Source organism: Coregonus clupeaformis, chromosome 20 (assembly GCF_020615455.1).
Source record: "Coregonus clupeaformis isolate EN_2021a chromosome 20, ASM2061545v1, whole genome shotgun sequence".
In the NCBI taxonomy this organism is placed as follows: domain Eukaryota; kingdom Metazoa; phylum Chordata; class Actinopteri; order Salmoniformes; family Salmonidae; genus Coregonus; species Coregonus clupeaformis.
Genome location: NC_059211.1, coordinates 38556460 through 38578492, shown reverse-complemented (window position 1 = coordinate 38578492; position 22033 = coordinate 38556460). Strand labels below are relative to the sequence as shown.

At 40.3% G+C, this 22033-nt stretch overlaps 1 protein-coding gene across 3 annotated transcripts; it reads right to left on the bottom strand.

Annotated features, from left to right (window-relative positions):
• Nucleotides 1-1002: 1002 nt before the first annotated feature.
• Nucleotides 1003-11663, bottom strand: LOC121533369 (zinc finger protein 79). Of its 3 annotated transcripts, none has more exons than XM_041839238.1 (6): nucleotides 11588-11663; nucleotides 4177-4265; nucleotides 3838-4041; nucleotides 3518-3760; nucleotides 3146-3260; nucleotides 1003-2069 (listed from the first exon to the last, which is right to left on the bottom strand). In XM_041839238.1, the coding sequence occupies exons 2-6, from the start codon at nucleotides 4234-4236 to the stop codon at nucleotides 1348-1350; spliced, it is 1344 nt and encodes a 447-aa protein (XP_041695172.1). In that variant the 5' UTR covers nucleotides 4237-4265; nucleotides 11588-11663; the 3' UTR covers nucleotides 1003-1347. The 3 variants fall into 3 exon arrangements, with proteins under 3 accessions (XP_041695172.1, XP_041695171.1, XP_045061424.1); XM_041839237.1 differs by having other exon boundaries at nucleotides 4177-4269; nucleotides 11588-11658; XM_045205489.1 differs by lacking the exon at nucleotides 11588-11663 and having other exon boundaries at nucleotides 4177-4553.
• Between the last annotated feature and the right edge of the window lie 10370 nt (nucleotides 11664-22033).

Sequence of the window (22033 nt, the reverse complement as noted above, 5' to 3'; positions counted from 1 at the left end):
AGTAATAAAACCCCTAATACGTATTCCTGCGCCTGTCTTCTAATCATTATACAACATGACACAGACTTCATAATTCCTATTACACCTACTCACTAAAGATCATATCTGTACTTCCACAGATGGGGTGCTCTAATGTCTTCATACAGAACGTCTTCTTCCCTGTGTGGTTCTGCTGGTGGCGTTTAAAGATCCCCCTTAAGCTAAAGCTCTGTCCACACTCAGAGCAGTAGTGTCCGCTGGTGGTACATCAATTCCCATTTCCTATCGCAACATTTTTCACATTGAGGGAGTTATTTTACACTGGCCCATGGCCCATCACGTCATCGGTCAAAAGCGGGTAGGGAAGAGCGCCCTTCTCAAATCAAAATGTAGCTTAATATGGGTTGTTCGGTCAAGTTGTCAACAAGGCAGCATGATGCATCTTCCAGAAACATACATCTCTTTCCCAAAAAATAAATTGGTTATCATTAGGATGGCAGATAACGCGTTTTTATCAAAAGCAATCACTATTTGCATGGGAAAACACAGAATCCTACTCATTACTACACATGCTTAATTACGTCACTTTGCCATTGGACAGAGAGGGCACCTGGCTTACGCCCGGGAGGCAGCCCGGTTCCAAATCGAATGCAATCAACTTTCAGAGGTGCAAAGACGCCTACATGTGTGCCCGGGCAAGATTAATCGAACCCCCTCATTGGGGGCAACTGAACGGTTTGTCACCTGTGTGTGTCAACGGATGTCTTGTAAGATCTCTCTAAAAGCCAAAACATTTGCTGATTCCTCACTAAAATAGAAGAAATTAAAGCATTGTTGACCTATATTTGACATTTGCATCTTAAAGCATAATTGAGAAAACACTAATTGAAGTTGGAATATTTGTGACAATTTGGTTTTATTTAACCTTTATTTAACTAGGCAAGTCAGTTAAGACAAATTCTTATTTATAATGACAGCCTACCCCGGCCAAACCCTCCCCTAACCCGGACGTCGCTGGGCCAATTGTGCGCCGCCTTTGGGACTCCCGATCACGGCCATCATTTAAGACTCCATAATGTTTCATCTGTAGGTGCTACAAAACCAAAATTGATGTGATATTAAATGTTACCGCTTGCTCTGTAATATGAGTAATAATTTGATTTAAAAACAATTTTCTAACATTAATTTATAAATATTCTAAAATATAAACATGAATATTGAAGATATATCATTTTCGATGTAGCTAATTGTTCAATATATTGTTGAACATTACATAATATACTCTACGGGCATATCAAAGTTCGAAGTTAACAAAGCTTCCAGCCAGTAGAATGACTTCTTCCACCTGAGGCAATCATAGGGTCTCTCTTAAGTGTGGGTCATTTCATGTCTTTTTAGATGGGCTGGTCTTCGGTATCCTTTTGCACACTGAGAGCATTTATATGGTCTCTCTCCTGTGTGGATAAGTTCATGGCTAGTCAGTTGGGTTTGTTCGACAAATCCTTTCCCACACTCAAAGCATTTATATGGTCTCTCACTAGTGTGAGTCCATCTGTGTCTCTTAAGGTCCCTGGAAAAGCCAAAACATTTGTCACACTGAGAGCACTGATAAGGCTTTTCTCCTGGGTGGGTTTTCTGGTGTGCTTTTAGATTGGCTGGTTTTCGGTATCCTTTTCCACACTGAGAGCATTTATATGGTCTCTCTCCTGTGGGGATCGTTTCATGGCTGGTCAGTTGGGTTTGTCTTCGGAATCCTTTCCCACATCTTTTTTGATGTTTTTTGAGTGAATCAGCAAAGACGTAGCTCTTCCCACAGTCTGCACAGTGATATGGTTTCTCTCCTGTGTGACTCGTCTGATGCTTTTCCATAACATACTTATTGGAGAAGCTCTTGCCACATTGCAGGCACATGGCTGGGGGCAGCTGTGAACACTTTTTTTTTTTTGCTATTATTTCCCCAGACTTCAGCAGAGTGATGTACTCTTCAGGGTGGGCCCTCTTGAGGTGCCCGTGGAAAAAACGTTCTATGGTGAAACCAAGTGTACAATGGGGGCATGGGTAGAAAGAGGTGGACCGCCCTTTAGATTCATCTAAAGGAAAGAGAGAAAAACATCAAATATAGAGCCATAGTTATTGAGCAATGAAACATTTGTCACTTGTTATGTACATGTAACACATTATTATATCTCTACACCCATAGCCGCGGAAAGTAGGGGTGCTGAAGGTGCTGCAGTACCCCCTGAAAAATCAGAATTTAAAAAATAACACTTATTTTTTAGAAAAAATAACACTTATTTTTTCACAGAAGTAGTGCACTGGGCCTTTACTAGTATTAGCAGACCAATATAGACATCTGTAGTGCAGGCAAAAAAACTATTAAGCATTTCTGCTTTGGCAAAAAAGGTAGTTGTATAATTAAGAACAGTATCTTGCAGGATTCAATAGTTGGAATTGTACGAGTTGTTGCCCGGTCCCTGCGATTGTCATTCTAATGGAATCCAGAAAGAACAAAACCCTGTGCTCAAACATTTACATCAAAAGGTGCAAAGTTATGTTTTAAAGGAACTCAGTCTGGCTTTAAACTTACTCTTGAAAGTTGTAATAGTAGAATGCACAAGATGCAATTTTGAAATTAGTAGTGCATCATCTGTTCCTCTTTTCATGTTAGTCATTGCATACCTTAGAGAGCTATTTATAACTTGTCAGAAATGTCCACATAAACTAGCCCATGTCGTTTTTTTAGCCCATAGATATTGTTGAAAAAATGTTGTCACTCAAAATCACATGAATACACATTAGACTGCAAAATGTATAGAATTGCAATAACATTTGCTTTAAAACTGCTAAATGTTCTTTGCAACCTATGACAAAATCTGTAGAATTGTAGGAAATAAGCTTTAAACCTACAAAATTCTCTCCACCAACAAGAGTTGGGTGTGAACAGTTTGTGTCATGAACAGTGGCCATAGAAATAGACGTGGCGCCCGCGGGATGTTCCCCAATGCTGGAGGGGGGCCCAGATTGAAAAAGTTTGGGAATCCCTGTATTAGCGGACTGATATAGACATCTTCAGCATGGGCCAAAAAAAAATCTGCAGCCCCCCCAAGCTACTTCCCGCAGCTATGTCCACACCACAACTGCGACCAACCCCACCAATGGTACTCACTGAAATCAACAGCATTAGCTTTCACATCTGTATCTGGCGTCATCCCTGGATCAATCCTGCTACAATCTTCAATCTTTAATCCTCCTGAAATGTCACTTTCATGGTTTTCACAGTCCTTTGAAACAGAGATGAGGAAGGATTCAGTTAATTCAGAAAGTCAGTTACCTTCAGAATTAGCTAAATACTAACCCAAAAGGCCCAAAAGCCAGGTTTGGGGTTTGGGGTACACAGCTAATAATAGGTAGGGTGCAGAATGGTCAAAACAACGAGTAGAATGAAGAAACTTTTAGTTTCATCCTACAAGAAGCTAACCCTACAAAACATCTCCAAGTGTGTCTATTTCACTCAGTCTTATTAAATGCTTGAACTCACTCGCACATTATCACTTTCCATCTCACTGTCCTCTGTATCCTCTGTATCTGAACATGATGATGATGGTGATGTTTCCAACGGCTCCCAAGGCACTGACACTTTCACAACATCCTCATCTTCTGACTTCAACCAGTCTTCATGCTCTTCTTTCTTCACTGTAATTGAGGCAACTTCCTCTTCATCTACTGGTATTAGGGAGCATTCTTCAGACTCCTCTTTGACTGGGACTGGAGAAGGCAGCACCTGACGCAGAAAAAAACATAATTCTAACACCTCTGGGCCTTGTAACTGGGCTTGCACAGTGTTAAGGAGCTACATACCTTTACTTTGAGATATGTTATGCCTTTATGTCCACGCTCTTGCTCTGTGACTCCATGGATGTCTGAAACTGTGTCAAATGAGGGATCTTGTTCATCAGGGTCATCCTTTGTACAGACCTGGGATGTTTCAACTCCTAATGACACAGCTGAAATCTGACTTTCTTCAGCCTCCTCTTTAACCTCGCTCCAATGCAATGAATGATCCTAGAACAGACCATGGTTGGTGAATAAACTCAACTTGACCAATAAAACGTGTTAATGGATAGCCGATTGTTTAAGATATTGTACAATTAAATTGTTTCTCATTCTGAAGAATGCATAAAATATGGGTATACATACAAAACGCTCTTCTGGTTGATCACTTCTTTCATATCTCCCATATTTATCCCCTGGATCCATCTTCAGCCAATGATGAACAGACTCGTGACCCGTCAATAACAAAACAAACCACCCAAATGTTAAATAAGATGAAAAGGCTCAACAAAGCCCATATGAAAGTCAACAATGGCACCAATGTTGACGTTAGCAAAGGGCAATTCCATAGTAATGGAATTATGCAGATATTTAGATTTTTCACATTGAAATGTATGTCAAACAAAAACAATTGATTGAAAAGCTTAAAGATGTGCTCCAGGGATTTTTTACTTTTAGTGTTGAAAAGCGATATCCCAAGTACACAGTGCATTCGGAAAGTATTCAGACCCCTTGACTTTTTCCACATTTTGTTATCTTACAGCCTTATTCTAAAATTGAGTACATTTGCTTTTTTTCCCCTCATCAATCTACACACAATACCCCATAATAACAAAGCAAAACCAGGATTATAATTTTTTTTGCAAATGTATTAAAAATAGAAAACTGAAATATCACATTTACATACACTACCAGTAAAAAGTTTGGACACACCTACTCATTCAAGGGTTTTTCTGTATTTGTACTATTACTATCTACATTGTAGAATAATAGTGAAGACATCAAAACTATGAAATAACACATATGGAATCATGTAGTAACCAAAAAAGTGTTAAACAAATCAAAATATATTTTATATTTGAGATTCTACAAAGTAGCCACCCTTTGCCTTGATGACAGCTTTGCACACTCTTGGCATTCTCTCAACCAGCTTCATGAGGTAGTCACCTGGAATGCATTTCAATTAACAGGTGTGCCTTCTTAAAAGTGAATTATTTCCTTCTTAATGCGTTTGAGCCAATCAGTTTTGTTGAGACAAGGTAGGGGGGGTATACAGAAGATAGCCCTATTTGGTAAAAGACCAAGTCCATATTATGGCAAGAACAGCTCAAATAAGCAAAGAGAAACGACAGTCCATCATTACTTTAAGACATAAAGGTCAGTCAATACGGAACATTTCAAGAACTTTTAAAGTTTCTTCAAGTACAGTCGCAAAAACCATCAATCGCTATGATGAAACTGGCTCTCATGAGGACCACCACAGGAATGGAAGACCCAGAGTTACCTATGCTGCAGAGGATAAGTTCATTAGAGTTAACAGCCTCAGAAATTGCAGCCCAAATAAATGCTTCACAGAGTTCAAATCACAGACACATCTCAACATCAACTGTTCAGAGGGGACTGTGTGAATCAGGCCTTCATGGTGGAATTGCTGCAAAGAAACCACTACAAAAGGACAACAATAATAATAAGAAGAGACCTGCTTGCCCCAAGAAACACGAGCAATGGACATTAGACCGGTGGAAATCTGTCCTCTGGTCTGGAGTCCAAATTGCAGATTTTTGGTTCCAACCGGTGTCTTTATGAGACGCTGTGTGGGTGAACGGATTATCCCCGCATGTGTAGTTCCCACCATAAAGCATGGAGGAGGTGGTGTTATGGTGCTTTACTGGTGACACGGTCTGTGATTTATTTAGAATTCAAGGCACACTTAACCAGCATGGCTACCACAGCATTCTGCAGCGATACGCCATCCCATCTGGTTTGGGCTTAGTGGGACTATCATTTGTTTTTCAACAGGACAATGACCCAACACACCTCCAGGCTGTGTAAGGGCTATTTGATCAAGAAGGAGAGTGATGGAGTGCTGCATCAGATGACCTGGCCGCCACAATCCCCCAACCTCAACCCAACTGAGATGGTTTGGGATGAGTTGGACCGCAGAGTAAAGGAAAAGCAGCCAACAAGTCCTTAGCATATGCGGGAACTCCTTCAAGACTGTTGGAAAAGCATTCCAGGTGAAGCTGGTTGAGAGAATGCCAAGCGTGTGCAAAGCTATCATCAAGGCAAAAGGTGGCTACTTTGAAGAATCTCAATTATAAAACACTTTTTGGTTACCACATGATTCCATATGTGTTATTTCATAGTTTTGATGTCTTCACTATTATTCTACAATGTAGAAAATAGTACAAACTAAGAAGAAACCTTGAATGAGTAGGTGTGTCCAAACTTTTGACTGGTACTGTAAGTATTCATACCCTTTACTCAGTACTTTGTTGAAGCACCTTTGGCAGCGATTACAGCCTTGAGTCTTCTTAGGTCTGACGCTACAAGCTTGGCACACCTGTATTTGGGGAGTTTCTCCCATTCTTCTCTGCAGATCCTCTCAAGCTCTGTCAGGTTGGATGGGGAGCGTTGCTACACAGCTATTTTCAGGTCTCTCCAGAGCTGTTCGATCAGGTTCAAGTCCAGGCTCTGGCTGGGCCACTCAAGGCCATTCAGAGACTTCTCCCAAAGCCATTCCTACGTAGTCTTGGCTGTGTGCTTAGGGTCATTGTCCTGTTGGAAGGTGAACCTTCGCCCCAGTCTGAGGTCCTGTGCGCTCTGGAGCAGGTTTTCATCAAGGATCTCTCTGTACTTTGCTCCGTTCATCTTTCCCTCGATGCTGACTAGTCTCCCAGTCCCTGCTGCTGAAAAACATCCCCACAGCATGATGCTGCCACCACCATGCTTCACCGTATGAATGGTGCCAGGTTTCCTCCAGACATGACGCTTGGCATTCAGGCCAAAGAGTTCAATCTTGGTATCATCCGACCTGAGAATCTTGTTTTTCATGGTCTGAAAGTCCTTTAGGTGCCTTTTAGGCAAACTCCAAGTGGGTTGTCATGTGCCTTTTACTGAGGAGTGGCTTCCGTCTGGCCACTCTACCATAAAGGCCTGATTGGTGGAGTGCTGCAGAGATGGTTATCCTTCTGGAAGGTTCTCCCATCTCCACAGAGGAACTCCGGAGCTCTGTCAGAGTGACCATCGGGTTCTTGGTCACCTCCCTGACCAAGGCCTTTCTCCCCCGATTGCTCAGTTTGGCCGGGCGGCCAGCTCTAGGAAGAGTCTTGGTGGTTCCAAACTTCTTCCATTTAAGAATGATGGAGGCCACTGTGTTCTTGGGGACCTTCAATGCAGCAGAAATTGATTGGTGTCCTTCCCCAGATCTGTGCCTCAACACAATCCTGTCTCTGAGCTCTACGGACAATTCCTTCGACCTCATGGCTTGGTTTTTTCTCTGACATGCACTGTCAACTGTGGGACCTTATATAGACAGGTGTGTTCCTTTCCTGAGCACCTGAGCTCAATTTCGAGTCTCATAGCGAAGGGTCTGAATACTTATGTTAATACGTTATATCAGTTATTTATTTTTAATAAATTAGCAAACATTTCTATAAAACTGTTTTTGCTTTGTCATTATGGGCTATTGTGTGTAGATTAATGAGAAAATTGTTTTATTTAATCAATTTTAGAATAAGGCTGTAACGTAACAAAATGTGGAAAAAGTCAAGGGGTCTGAATAATTTCCGAAGGCACTGTAAATACAGTAAAGTACACCCACTAAAGGGTAAAAAGTTTTGAGCAAAATAGTGTTTTTAGACACAACCGCAAACTTCAAGGAGTAGGACATTCAAGGAGTTGGTCTAATGGGAATCAGTGATGTCATCGGCCTCCCCCTTTGCTTGAGGAACAATAAAGAGAACAAAAAAGGAAAGGCCCCACTATGTCATGACATACCTGGACCACCTATTGAGATGTGCCTTTAGTCAAGTAAATCAGGTGTTAAATGAGGTGAAAAGAAGACTGGAGTGCCACTTTAAGTAGATGTGTTTTTGTAAAATGTTCTGTGGCCATTGTTAAAAGTAAGCCTTGTGCATAGAGTTGTATGGTTTGTTAAATAACTGTGCAGATGCAAAGTTTGGTAACAGAATGACGGTATGAATATCTGTTTATTATGTGACCAAGTTTTCCAAAAACGGTTAAATATCTATTGAAGCCCATTTCCACCACCAATTTTTTATTTTATGTCAATACTATCTAAACATTTTGAGATACGCAAGTTGAAATTTCGTGATACTTAAGTCAAAAAAACATAGACATGATTTGTTTAGTGATGAGCAAAACCAGAAATTGCTTCTCTATGATGTTTTCAAGTTGGATCCCTGAGATGACTAGTAAAATTAATTATGGACAGTCATTTTCAGCTATCTATTTAACCTATCTGTAGTTTTCTGATGATATTGGTTATACTGGCTGTCATCATCATATTGATCATACTGGTAGTCATCTTCTAATAACATCTGGAAATATTTTAAATAGAATGATATTTATAGTCATTTTACTCCAATATTTTTCTGTTGTTTTTAGGCTCAAACGTCCTTGATTCCATTCGGCAAAACCAGTCCCACCATCACAGGCGAAGTTGCAGCTCCGGCGACTATTGCACACTTTACAAATAGACTATATTTTTGTAAACTTCATACTTTTTATTACACTGAACAAAAATATAAACGCAACATCTAGCGTTGGTCCCATGTTTCATGATGTGAAATAAAAGATCCCAGAAATTTTCCATACGCACAAAAAACGTATTTCTCTCCAATTTTGTGCACAAATTTGTTTACATCCATCTTAGTGATCATTTCTCCTTTGCCAAGATAATCCATTCACCTGACAGGTGTGGCATCTCAAGAATCTGATTAAACAGCATGATCATTACATAGGTGCAGCTTGTGCTGGGGACAAGAAAAGGCTACTGCAGTTTTGTCACACAACACAATGCCACAGATGTCAGAAGTTTTGAGGTAGCTTGCAATTGGCATGCTGACTGCAGGATGTCAACGTTGTGAACATGGTGGCAGTGGGGTTATGGTATGGGCAGGCATAAGGTACAGACAACAAACACAATTGCATTTTATCAATGGCAATTTTAATGCACAGAGATATCGTGACAAGATCCTGAGGCCCATTGTCGTGCCATTCATCTGCCGCCATCACCTCATGTTTCAGCATGACAATGTTCGGACCCATGTCACAAGGATCTGTACACAATTCCTGGAAGCTGAAAATGTCCCAGTTCCTCCATGGCCTGCATAATCACCAGACATGTCACCCATTGAGCATGTTTGGGATGCTCTGGATCGATGTGTACGACAGCGTGTTCCAGTTCTCGCCAATATCCAAAACTTCGCACAGCCATTGAAGAGGAGTGGGACAACATTCCACAGGCCACAATCAACAGCCTGATCAACTCTATGCGAAGGAGATGTGTCGCGCTGCATGAGGCAAATGGTGGTCACACCAGATACTGACTGGTTTTCTGATCCCCGCCCCTACATTTTTTTTTAAAGGTATCTGTGACCAACAGATGCGTATCTGTATTCCCAGTCGTGAAATCCGAAGATTCTGGCTTAATTCATTCATTTAAATTGACTGATTTCTTTATACATAAGTTGAATGCACCAATTTGTAAGTCGCTCTGGTAGAGAGCGTCTGCTACATGATGTAAATGTAAATGTAATGAACTGTAACTCAGTAAAATCTTTGAAATTGTTGCATGTTGCGTTTATATTTTTGTTCAGTGTATTTCCAATAGGCCTACAGTGCTGTTGGATAGTTGCTTGGACAGTCGCTTAGGCTGTAATTGTTGAAAACACTATTTCAGATGCAGCAGCTGGGTTAGCTACTTAGCTTGCTAGCATTGCTAATGTTAGCACCAATGATACAGGCTTCAATCATGAGAGACTAGAATTCTGTAGTCATTTGCCTGTACATTTTCTAATAAATGTTGTGTTCTAAAAGGCCTACGTGTTGTTTGGACTGTTGTTTAAGACAGTCGCTATGATTAAACTTAGCTGTTATTGTTGAGAACACATTTAGGATGTAGCAGTCAGGCTGCTAGCATGCTAGCTAACCATCAGATACATTAACTTATGGTTAGCATTCGTTAGCATCTAAATTTGAATTATTTCCTAGTGTAAAGCAGTTGATTGGTGACAATGACGAACATATATTCAGCATGATATTCATGCAAGCATTATAATATGATTACAACCCAAAAGTAATGTGAAATGTAACCCTGCATAAATCAAGCTCAGAGCCCTGTTAGTTCTATTGTCCAATTGCAGTTGTTGTTTATTTTTTTATGACTGGATTATTATTTTTTAATCTGGTCCATCACAGCCCATATAAAACCGTTTTACATCTGATGTATTACTATGTCATACCCTACAACTAGGGTCCACAGTTTTACCTTGTTAGGTTAGCCTACCAGATCAGTAAAAACTCTGGGCCCCAGGAAACCAACCCCTCCACCCACTACTCTGGGACCTGTGGGGCCACCTCTGGAATTCCCACACAATGTTACAAATGAAGAAACATATCCTATAAGTATGGTCTACTATCTCAAAATCTCGAGTTGGACTTAGTATCTCAAAATGTTTTACATAGTATCTTGACATTTTGAGATATTATCAAACATTTTATTATTTTGGGGTGGCGGGAATGGGCTTCGATAAATATCTGCTCCGATTCAAAGATGTCTGCAGAAAGAATGGGCAGTCCGCTTTAAAGCCAACTTGAGTTTGAAAAACAACTTTGATTATGAAACTACATTAAGTGAAGTGGATTAACACCGGTAACAGAATGACATCCTGGGTCCCTGATTTGTACTACACAGAAATGCATACTTATAATAATAATAATAATAATATGCCATTTAGCAGACGCTTTTATCCAAAGCGACTTACAGTCATGCGTGCATCAATTTTTGTGTATGGGTGGTCCCGGGGATCGAACCCACTACCTTGGCGTTACAAGCGCCGTGCTCTACCAGCTGAGCTACAGAGGACCTACAGAGGACCATGGATTTAATGTCAATCTATTAATGATGATGTAGCCTGAATTGGTAGAAATAGGTCATTTATGCTCTCATTAAGGTAATAATGTCAACTTTTAGCAATTTGTATGGACATCTGAAAGGGTAATTAATAAAACTCAATACAATAAATACTTTTTGGGGGCTTTTAGCCTGTGATTTTCTCAAACACGTATTCATTTTTATGTTTCTATTTTACCTCCTCATAATTCTCCTTGTCCTTTGCTTTTCAGAATTTGTCAGTGGCATGGTGACAATCTGTGAATAATACATTTGAGTGGAATGACGCTTTCAAGTGGATGTGTTGTATTCTGATTGTATTTTATTATGAAGGACCACCCATAGAGAGACACTATTTGCTTTCATTTGACACCCAATCTCCTCTTATGAACTTCACGTCGGTCCTTATGGGTTTTTATACCTACAGTTTTCAAACATGTATAGCTACTCTCTTTGTTATACGGTACTAACACCATCTTTGGTAACTACTAGTACGTGGAATTGCCCTATGCTAACGTTAGCTAGCTAGCAAACAAGATTAGTTATAGCTGGCAAACAGACGGCTTGTATAGTTAGCTACACACCCAACTTATATTATAAAGCTCATATGTTTAGATTAATATTTAAAATATATATTACCTTTCTGTAGTTAGTTACATGGATGCTTTACATGGGTATTGGAGGGTCGGGGAATATTATTGTGGTTGCACATACGGAAACTCGAAAAGACCAAACTATCACCGAGTTTGAAAATACTTTCCTATTTTACTGCCACCTACTGGGCATACATGAAAGTGAATCCTACTGCCCTACAGTTGTGTCAGAGAACGAAAAAGACTTGCTTGAATGATTTTGTAATAGAGACCAATGTACCAAGAATAACAGACTTAATGAGGTGGTATATTATTACATTATTATATATTCATAATGTATTATTTATTCCCATCCTCCAACACCTACTCACTAAAGATCATATCTGTACTTCCACAGACAGTGATGCCACGGAAGTATTTTTGCAGAATCGTTGGTGAAGTTTTAAGTTCCTATCCTGATTGAACCCTTTCCCACAGCTTGTTCCGCTGTTGGTTCCGCTGTGAATGAGGAGATGGGTTTTCAGGTGAGCCACTCTGAAGAAACTCTTGTCACACTGAGTGCAGTGAAACGTCTTCCCTGTGTGGCTCTGCTGGTGCCTTTAAAGTACCCCGTTAGGCTAAAGCTCTGTCCACACTCAGAGCAATGGAAAGGACTCTCTCCACTGTGTGTCCGATGGTAGTATATCAATTCCCATTTCCTACCGAAACATTTTTCATTTTGGGGGCAAATGAACGGTTTGTCCCCTGTATGTGTCAACTGGAAGAAAACAAAAAGAAAAAAAGAAAAAACAATTTGTAAAGTGGTTATCCCACTGGTTATAAGGTGAATGCACCTATTTGTAAGTCGCTCTGGATAAGAGAGTCTGCGAAATGACGTAAATGTAAATGTAATGTCTTCTAAGATCTCTGGAAAAGCCCAATTTTTTTCCACACAGAGCACTGATAAGGCTTTTCTACTTTGGGTGTTTTCTGGTGTGCATTGAGAAATTCCAGCTGGCTGGAGGACTTCTTACACCCATTGAAAAACGGCTAGCTGGAGCTCGTCTGAGGGGTCGGCTGTGAATGCTCTCACCCGCTAGTACTTAATGCTGATTGTTAAGATTCTGACTCGCTACAGGCTGTCCGACAACAACAAGGAAGATGTGTCCATATCCAGAGTTTTATTGGCTCTTGGTCACCACCACACATTAGCACACACACACAGACTAGAAGTGATCAGTAGCGACCCGTCATTCAGGGCAGGTGGTGAGCCCCACCCGTTTAGCTATTTTGGCATTAATACGTGTCACGAATCAGTTTGTAAACAATGCAAAACAATAAATCATTGAGTTAATAAAGCCCCATACAAACATGGTCTCTTCTTTGCGTTCTTGAGTAAGGCAGCACCAAAATGCAGGTGTTTCAGCCTAGCTCAATGCTTTCTGTGGTGGTGGGGCAGCCAGCGGAAAATACGGAGTGTAGGGGTTGGTAATGTTCACTAGTTGCGCCGTGATTGGCTCAGTGTTCTGTCACTCATGGGGACAATACGTCACCGCAAAATTTACGGGAGAGCTTGAAAATTCAAGCCCTTTGGGTGCTGCCATAGAGTTACATTAGAAGAGCCCATCCAAAAAGGCTCAAGGTCATTGGCGACAGATGAAATGACGTCAAATCACGGTATATCTACTGTAGCGTTGTCACGTCTCCTCCCGTTGCTCCCCTCCGGCGCTCTGATTCGCCGGTCTACTGAGCCACCGGTCTGAGTGCACCACCTCGGCAACACCGGAATGGAAACCAAACGCACCCTAATCACCTCCAGCGCACCTGCACCTCATCATCACCCCTATATAGCCCTGGACTGTTCAGTGTTGTGTACTCACTCTTTGTTGTTCTCTTGCTCAGTGTTAAGTAAACCTTTACATTATTGATTCCTGCATCTGCCTCTTCGTATCCTCAGTACTCGTCACAAGCGTTGATTGGACTGATCATGTCAACATCATACTTTCAAAATCTTAGCTAGCGGTCATCATCATGAATCAAGTTGACAATCTACTGGCAAATCCTTTTCAATCCTTGTCTTATGAAGGGAAATTATGAAGAGAAATTATAGATAAAACGTATCGGTGCTCATCGGCCATTGGACATAAAAATTACACAAGTTGGAAAATTGCAAATTCAACAATGAGTGGTTTGGAAGGAATCAGTGGCTAACTGCAAGCATTGCAAAGCAATCACTAGCCTGCTATTCAGTGGAGTGGTTGTGTGGTCCAAGTCTGGGTTTAAGGGTCTCTTTTCCAAGCTTAAAAGGATAAACAATCAACATTGGCCATGCTGTCAATCCAGCATGACTTCTGCCGTGTTCAAAATAACTGGAAACTCGGAACTGCGAAATCTCAGACTTCAGTGAGTTCAAGACAACAGGGAACTGAAAAAAAACTAGCTCCGACTGGGAACGGTCATTCAACTTGGAATTCCAAGTCAGGAACTCAGGCCTCTTTCTAGAGCTCCGACCTGAAGATCACTGACGTCATGATTCGACCATGTTTTTTTTCAGAGTTCCCAGTTGTCTTGAATGCACCATAAATCCAGAGAATGCCAGACTTTGATGACAAAATTTGCCCACAAGGACTGCCGCCCCACCTTCCTGTTCAAGTGAGCACAGCACAACAAGGGCTTGTATGCTGCTGCATAAATGATGTAACATGCCAGGGAGATATGTATACTGTAGCTAAGAAAGTAATACTAAGTGTATGTTGTGTAGTAAGCTGTTAGTAGCCCATGTGCCTCACCCTAATAATCTGGTCCCTTTTCCCCTCATAATTTAGCCTATTGTTCTTACTTGGTGGTGCACATTTAGCCTATAGCCTGTTTTAGAGAAATGTCAAAGAATATTGTAAGATCTTTCATTGTCTGCTTATATGCCCCCTTTATTTATTCTACTACGGTTCTAACTTGGTGTACAGGGAGAATACTGTAAGAACGGCCCATGTTCTGAATTTTGTCGCTGTACATTTCAAAAGTGCTGAACAGATAGTTATATTGACTATGTCCGTCCTAGCTCACTCATTAATGTTTTAATCGAAATTACGTCATCCCCTTATGCCATAGTTTGTACATCTCAATTGTCAGTAGAAACCACATTTGTTTAAGCAAGTCAGCCATATCAGCTATGTTTTTTTTAAAGGCAGTAAATTAGCCTGAATGAACTGTTTCGCTGCCAGACAAGGCTCCGCTGATAGCCATGTGTAGTAGTGGGAAGGTGTTGGGACAGCTTTATGTAGGTCCTAACAGTTTGTGGGCACCGTTTGTTACAGTGCAATTAATTGATTGTTTAGTGTTGTGTAGTGGCTTTGCTGGCATACATAAAAAAAGAAAAATGGGAGTTTGCCCCACCAAGATTTACATGCTAAAATCGCCACTGGAAGTGATCTTCATGGTTCTAGGTCTCGCCGGATTTAGCGACCAAAAGTATTCTCATGGTCCTTCGTATCGCCGGATTCTGACCTGCTATAGTAGATACCATGAAAAAATCTTCTAGCTGGAGCTCGTCTGAGCGGTCGGCTGTGAATGCCCTCACATGCTAGTACACTTATACTGACTCTGATTGGATCTGCCCACTATAATGTGGTCCGGTTAGAACATGATGTTGAGGCCCATAACTGTTGATGGTCACCACCATACTTGTGTGGCTTTATTGAGTTAGGAAACAATCCGTCGGCACCATACGTTTTCCTTCTTGCGACGGCATGTAAACACGGGGACTTGAGGTGTGCGGGGTGGAGCCCTGGAGTGCGTCCAAGTGCCCTGATTGGTTGGCACGGGCTGGTGATTGACAGGCCTGAAGGCCAATCAGATTGAAAGGGCCGGCCTTTTTTACACATGTCCAGCGTGGGTCTCCCTTGTATGTTTCAACTGATGCCTCTTAAGGTCTTTGGAAAAGCCTTAACATTTGTCACACAGAGCACAGATAAGGCTTTTCTCCTGTGTGGGTTTTCTGGTGTGCTTTAAGAGTTTCCGGCTGGCCTAATGACTTCTTACACTTGAGGGGCAACCATAAGGCAAAACTCTTAAGTGTGGGTCATTTGATGTCGTTTTAGATGGGCTGGTCTTCGGTATCCTTTTCCACACTGAAAGAATTTACAGTATGTCATGCCTTTATGTCCACGCTCTTGCTCTGTGACTCCATGGATGTCTGAAACTGTGTCAAAAAAGGGATCTTGTTCATCAGGGTCCTCTTTTTGAGAAAACTGGGACATTTCACCTCCTAATGACACAGCTGAAATCCAACATTCTTCAGCCTCCTCTTTAACCTCTCCATCCCAGATTCCTGAGAATTCTCCATCCCAGACCTCACCAGTGATGCATATTATTCATAATGTGTCCTTGTATTGTGTGGTTTATTTTATGGTTAGTGTTAGAAGAATAAACTCAATTTGACCACTGCAAACATTTGCCTCCATCCTATGGCAAAATGTGTAGAATTGCAGGAAATTACCTGTAAAATGAAAATGTTTCTCTCTGCCCCATGGCAAAATGAGTAGAATTGCATGAAATTAGTAATAAAATTGCTAAATCTTCTCTCCGCCCCATGGTAAATGTGTAGAATTGCAGAAAACTTGCTTTAAAACTGAAACATTTTCTCTACGCCCCATGGCAAAATGTGCAGGATTGCAAGAAATTAACTTAAAAAATTAAAATGTGTCTCTTCGCTGTCACGAGGGGGGCCGCAAAAATTTTTTGCTTGTGTAATTACACTGTAACAAGTATTGTAGTTAACTGTAACAACCAATAGTTACACTGTAATAACAACATGTAACTGGTAATAATTGTGGTCTGTAAGGCGTACCAATGAATGCTTGTTACATCCTTGTTACAAATGGGCAGGTTTCCACTAAATTCACAAACTTAGCGTTTTGTTTCTTCTCAGCTGCATCCGATTCCGTAACAACTGTCAGAAAGGTTGTGACCCTCGTGGATGCGCTGGGTGTCAGAGAGATTATGATCAATAGGCTCTAATTACTTACCCATGACACATCATCACTGTTGAAAATATATCTCCACTCAGCGTTATTGCTAACACTTGCCACCAAAATAAAGTGTATTATCTGGGTTAATTTGGACATCCCAGATTAGGAAAAACACACTATTTCAAAGCACAGTACATGTAATGTTTGCCTAAGTACAATGTAATTACTAGGTGTTACACAGGATTTAGAAAGTAAAAATTAATTAAGTGTATCTTGAGGGTTACTTACTTGTAATTAATGTGTACTTATATAGTACATTACCCATCCTGACAACCTGTCCCTCATTTTAAAGCTTCTGGAGGTTTCACTTAATTTCTGTACCTTATTGTGAAATGAAGTGAAACTTCCAGAAGCTTTTGTGTCAGGATGGGTAATGTACTGTATAAGTACACAATAATTACAAGTAAGTACCCCTCAAGATAAACTTCAATTTAATTAGCTAAATCCTGTGTAATAACTAGTAATTGCATAGTACTTAGGTAAACATTACATGTACTATGCTTTGAAACCCATATTAGATCCCAGTCAGTGAGGTTGACCTACTTATCTGTTTTACCTGCTCAACCAAGTTAACTCAGATGGTACGCCTTATTTTGGGGGCAAGTGCTAGCAACAACACTGAGTCGAGATATAGTTTGAACAGTGCACATTCTAGGGTAAGTAATTAGAGCCTATTGAGTATAGGCTATAATCTCAGACACCCAGCGCATCTACGAGGGATCACAACCTTTGTGACAGTTGTTACTGTATGCAGCTGAGAAGAAGTGAAACACTAAGTTGGTGAATTTAGTGGAAACCTGCCCATTTGTAACAAGCATGGTAAAAAGCATTAATTGTTACACCTCTGTAATTACATACTGCAATTACTACCAGTTACATGTTGGTATTACACTAACTATGCATTATTACAGTTAACTACAATACGTGTAACAGTTTAATAAGGACACCTTAAAATGAAGTGTTACATTTTGAAGAATGCATTAAATGTGGGTTAACCTACAAATACATTTTCTGGTTGACCACTGCTTTCATATAGCCGATATTGATCCATTGGATCCATCTTCAGCAGATGATGAACAGACTCGTGACCTGTCAACAACAAAACAAACCAGCCATATTAAAAGGCAACAGTAGCTAGGTTTCAGTCCAATTGGCGACAGATTTTCATGTGAATATTCTAAAACCACATAAAAACAACATGCACATTTTCCCACCAGAGACGTGGAATCTGGTGTTGCAGATAAAATACTCTGCGTGATGATGTAGTGCACATAAAAATAGCTTTCGCAGTTCAAGTTACAGTGGGGAAAAAAAGTATTTAGTTAGCCACCAATTGTGCAAGTTCTCCCACTTAAAAAGATGAGAGAGGCCTGTAATTTTCATCATAGGTACACGTCAACTATGACAGACAAAATGAGGAAAAAAAATCCAGAAAATCACATTGTAGGATTTTTAATGAATTTATTTGCAAATTATGGTGGAAAATAAGTATTTGGTCAATAACAAAAGTTTCTCAATACTTTGTCATGTACCCTTTGTTGGCAATGACACAGGTCAAACGTTTTCTGTAAGTCTTCACAAGGTTTCCACACACTGTTGCTGGTATTTTGGCCCATTCCTCCATGCAGATCTCCTCTAGAGCAGTGATGTTTTGGGGCTGTCGCTGGGCAACATGGACTTTCAACTCCCTCCAAAGATTTTCTATGGGGTTGAGATCTGGAGACTGGCTAGGCCACTCCAGGACCTTGAAATGCTTCTTACGAAGCCACTCCTTTGTTGCCCGGGCGGTGTGTTTGGGATCATTGTCATGCTGAAAGACCCAGCCACGTTTCATCTTCAATGCCCTTGCTGATGGAAGGAGGTTTTCACTCAAAATCTCACGATACATGGCCCCATTCATTCTTTCCTTTACATGGATCAGTCATCCTGGTCCCTTTGCAGAAAAACAGCCCCAAAGCATGATGTTTCCACCCCCATGCTTCACAGTAGGTATGGTGTTCTTTGGATGCAACTCAGCATTCTTTGTCCTCCAAACACGACGAGTTGAGTTTTTACCAAAAAGTTATATTTTGGTTTCATCTGACCATATGACATTCTCCCAATCCTCTTCTGGATCATCCAAATGCACTCCAGCAAACTTCAGACGGGCCTGGACATGTACTGGCTTAAGCAGGGGGACACGTCTGGCACTGCAGGATTTGAGTCCCTGGCGGCGTAGTGTGTTACTGATGGTAGGCTTTGTTACTTTGGTCCCAGCTCTCTGCAGGTCATTCACTAGGTCCCCCCGTGTGGTTCTGGGATTTTTGCTCACCGTTCTTGTGATCATTTTGACCCCACGGGGTGAGATCTTGCGTGGAGCCCCAGATCGAGGGAGATTATCAGTGGTCTTGTATGTCTTCCAGTACCTAATAATTGCTCCCACAGTTGATTTCTTCAAACCAAGCTGCTTACCTATTGCAGATTCAGTCTTCCCAGCCTGGTGCAGGTCTACAATTTTGTTTCTGGTGTCCTTTGACAGCTCTTTGGTCTTGGCCATAGTGGAGTTTGGAGTGTGACTGTTTGAGGTTGTGGACAGGTGTCTTTTATACTGATAACAAGTTCAAACAGGTGCCATTAATACAGGTAACGAGTGGAGGACAGAGGAGCCTCTTAAAGAAGAAGTTACAGGTCTGTGAGAGCCAGAAATCTTGCTTGTTTGTAGGTGACCAAATATTTATTTTCCACCATAATTTGCAAATAAATTCATTAAAAATCCTACAATGTGATTTTCTGGATTTTTTTTCCTCATTTTGTCTGTCATAGTTGACGTGTACCTATGATGAAAATTACAGGCCTCTCTCATCTTTTTAAGTTGGAGAACTTGCACAATTGGTGGCTGACTAAATACTTTTTTTCCCCACTGTAAATGGCTTTCCATCTCATTTTCAACTGGTTTTCTCACCAAAATCTTGTGTTATATAGTGAGTGTGCCCACTCTGATATTGGCACGTGCGCTGAGCGCATTTATAGTCTACATGATGAGATTATTATGGACTAAAAAACTAGATTATTTTTATTTGTCAAATGGCAGCCAAGCATCGACGATCATGTCACCAGAATAAGACCCTTTATATTTATTGAAAATGATTATCAAGCACATCACCTTGCACTTACACCACCCTGAGAAACGGCGGTGGAAACCATACGCAAATATATATATAATAACCATCATATTTAAGTAAACTTTTATATAGTTTGGTCCTCCCACTACGACTCGGGAAAACATGCAGTTTATTAGGCTACAGATGAAATAAATTATGATGAACTTCACAGGGTGGTGAAAGTGCACAGTGATCTTGATGCTCCTTTCCAATACATATCAAGGGTCTTATTCTGGTGACATGATGATCGATGCTCGACTGCCATTTGACAAATACAAATATTCTTGCGGTTCTCCATAATAATCTTATCATGTGTGGACTAGCCTACCTACACAGCCTATCCGCACTGTATCTGCAGCTGTTGGCTAGAGCGCACGTGCCAAGACCAGAGTAGGCACATTGCTATTGTAATATTTACACATTTGAAAGTCTCTCAGCCTATCACACAATGTGATGCAAATTAGTTGCTGTATGTTAGGCTTCTGGGGCATGCTGAGGGAGAGTTTTTGGGAAGGCGGTTTGTGCACTGTGTGTTCATCCAAATAAAAAACAACTTCATTATTTAATGGGAAATCAGTGTCCTAGACTGTTTACGCTAGTCAACAAACTACGTGCGCGTTTCGGTGGCCTTACAGGTTCGTTACACTATTTAACAGCAACAGTTTTTGTGACAAGACTATGGGTAGAGTTGAAAATGCGATGGAAACACATTGAACTTTAGATTTTTATTCAGTACATCAAGACTTAAGCGGAAAAAAATACATTTTGTGTGCATGATGTCATCACGCACTGATTTTTAACCACAAAAAGTATGTTTGGTGGAAAAACCACTGGTGAGAAAATGCGCATATATGCTTTATGCGGGTTCTACAACATTTGCATGAAAATCTATCGCCAATTGGATGGAAACCTAGCTAATGGCACCAATGTTGATATTAGCTAAAGGGCAGTTCCATAGTAACGGGATTATGCTGAGACTCAGATTGTTCACTTTGGAATGTATGTCAAACAAAAATAATTCATTGCGAAGTTAATGTAAATTTGATTTTGTAACATTTTCAGTGGACAGTGTTAAAAGTAGGCTACATAATCCTTGTTCAGTTTTATGGTTTGTTAAAGAACTGTGCAGATGCAAAGTTTGGTAACATAATGACAGTATGAATCTCAGTTTTTTATGTTGCCAAATTTTCCAAAAACGTAAATATATACTCTGAATTACAATTCAAAAATGTCTGCAGAAAGAATGGGCAGACAACTATGATGACAATTTGAGTTTGAAAAACAACCTTTGGTTATCAAACTACATTAAGTGAAGTGGATTAATAAGAGAATGACATCCTGGGTCCCTGATTTGTCCTACACAGAAATGCATAATGATATATTTGAATGTCATTCTATTCATGATGATGTAGCCTATATAGTTACACAGAGGTAGAAATAGCTAATATATGCTCTCATCAAAGGTAACAATGTAATATTTTATCAATTTGTATGGACATTTGAAATGTTAATTGATTTTTTAAAATCTCACAAAACCTACATTTTCTTGTAGTCTGTGCTTTTATCTTCCATTCTATGTATTTTTCTTTGACCTCATAATTTCACTTCTTAGTTATCTTTTTTGCTTTTCAGAATTTGTCAGTGGCATGACAATCTCTGAATAATACATTTGAGTGGAATGACTGATGGACAATTGAATGAATCTTTATTACAACACTAATATTATCAATATGTTTACCATCAATTGATTCACCCCTTCAAGAACTGCATTTGAGAAAGAACACACAACTGTATGTTTGTGTTCCTCCCTGCCAATCAATGACCCTCTTCGATGTCAAGCGCTTTCAAATGGAGATGGATTAGAAACATCCAAAGAGGGATAGATCCACAAAGATATCCCAGCTACATTTTATTATGAACACACACAACTTTTATTTGACACTCAACTTGATGCTCCTATGAACTTCATATGTTGGTCCACATGGGTCTTTATACAGTTTCAAACATGCATAGCTAGCTACTCTTTGTTAGACCATACTTTGTTATACCGTACTAGCACCATATTTGATACTACTAGTAACGTTACGTGGAATTGACTTAATTTATACTATCTGGCAAACAGATGGCTTGTATAGTTAGCTACACACCAAACTTGTCATCAAATGGCAATATTATAAAGCTCATATACAGTTGAAGTCGGAAGTTTACATACACTTAGGTTGGAGTCATTAAAACTCATTTTTCAACCACTCCACAAATTTCTTGTTAACAAACTATAGTTTTGGCAAGTCGGTTAGGACATCTACTTTGTGCATGACACAATTAGTTTTTCCAACAATTGTTTAC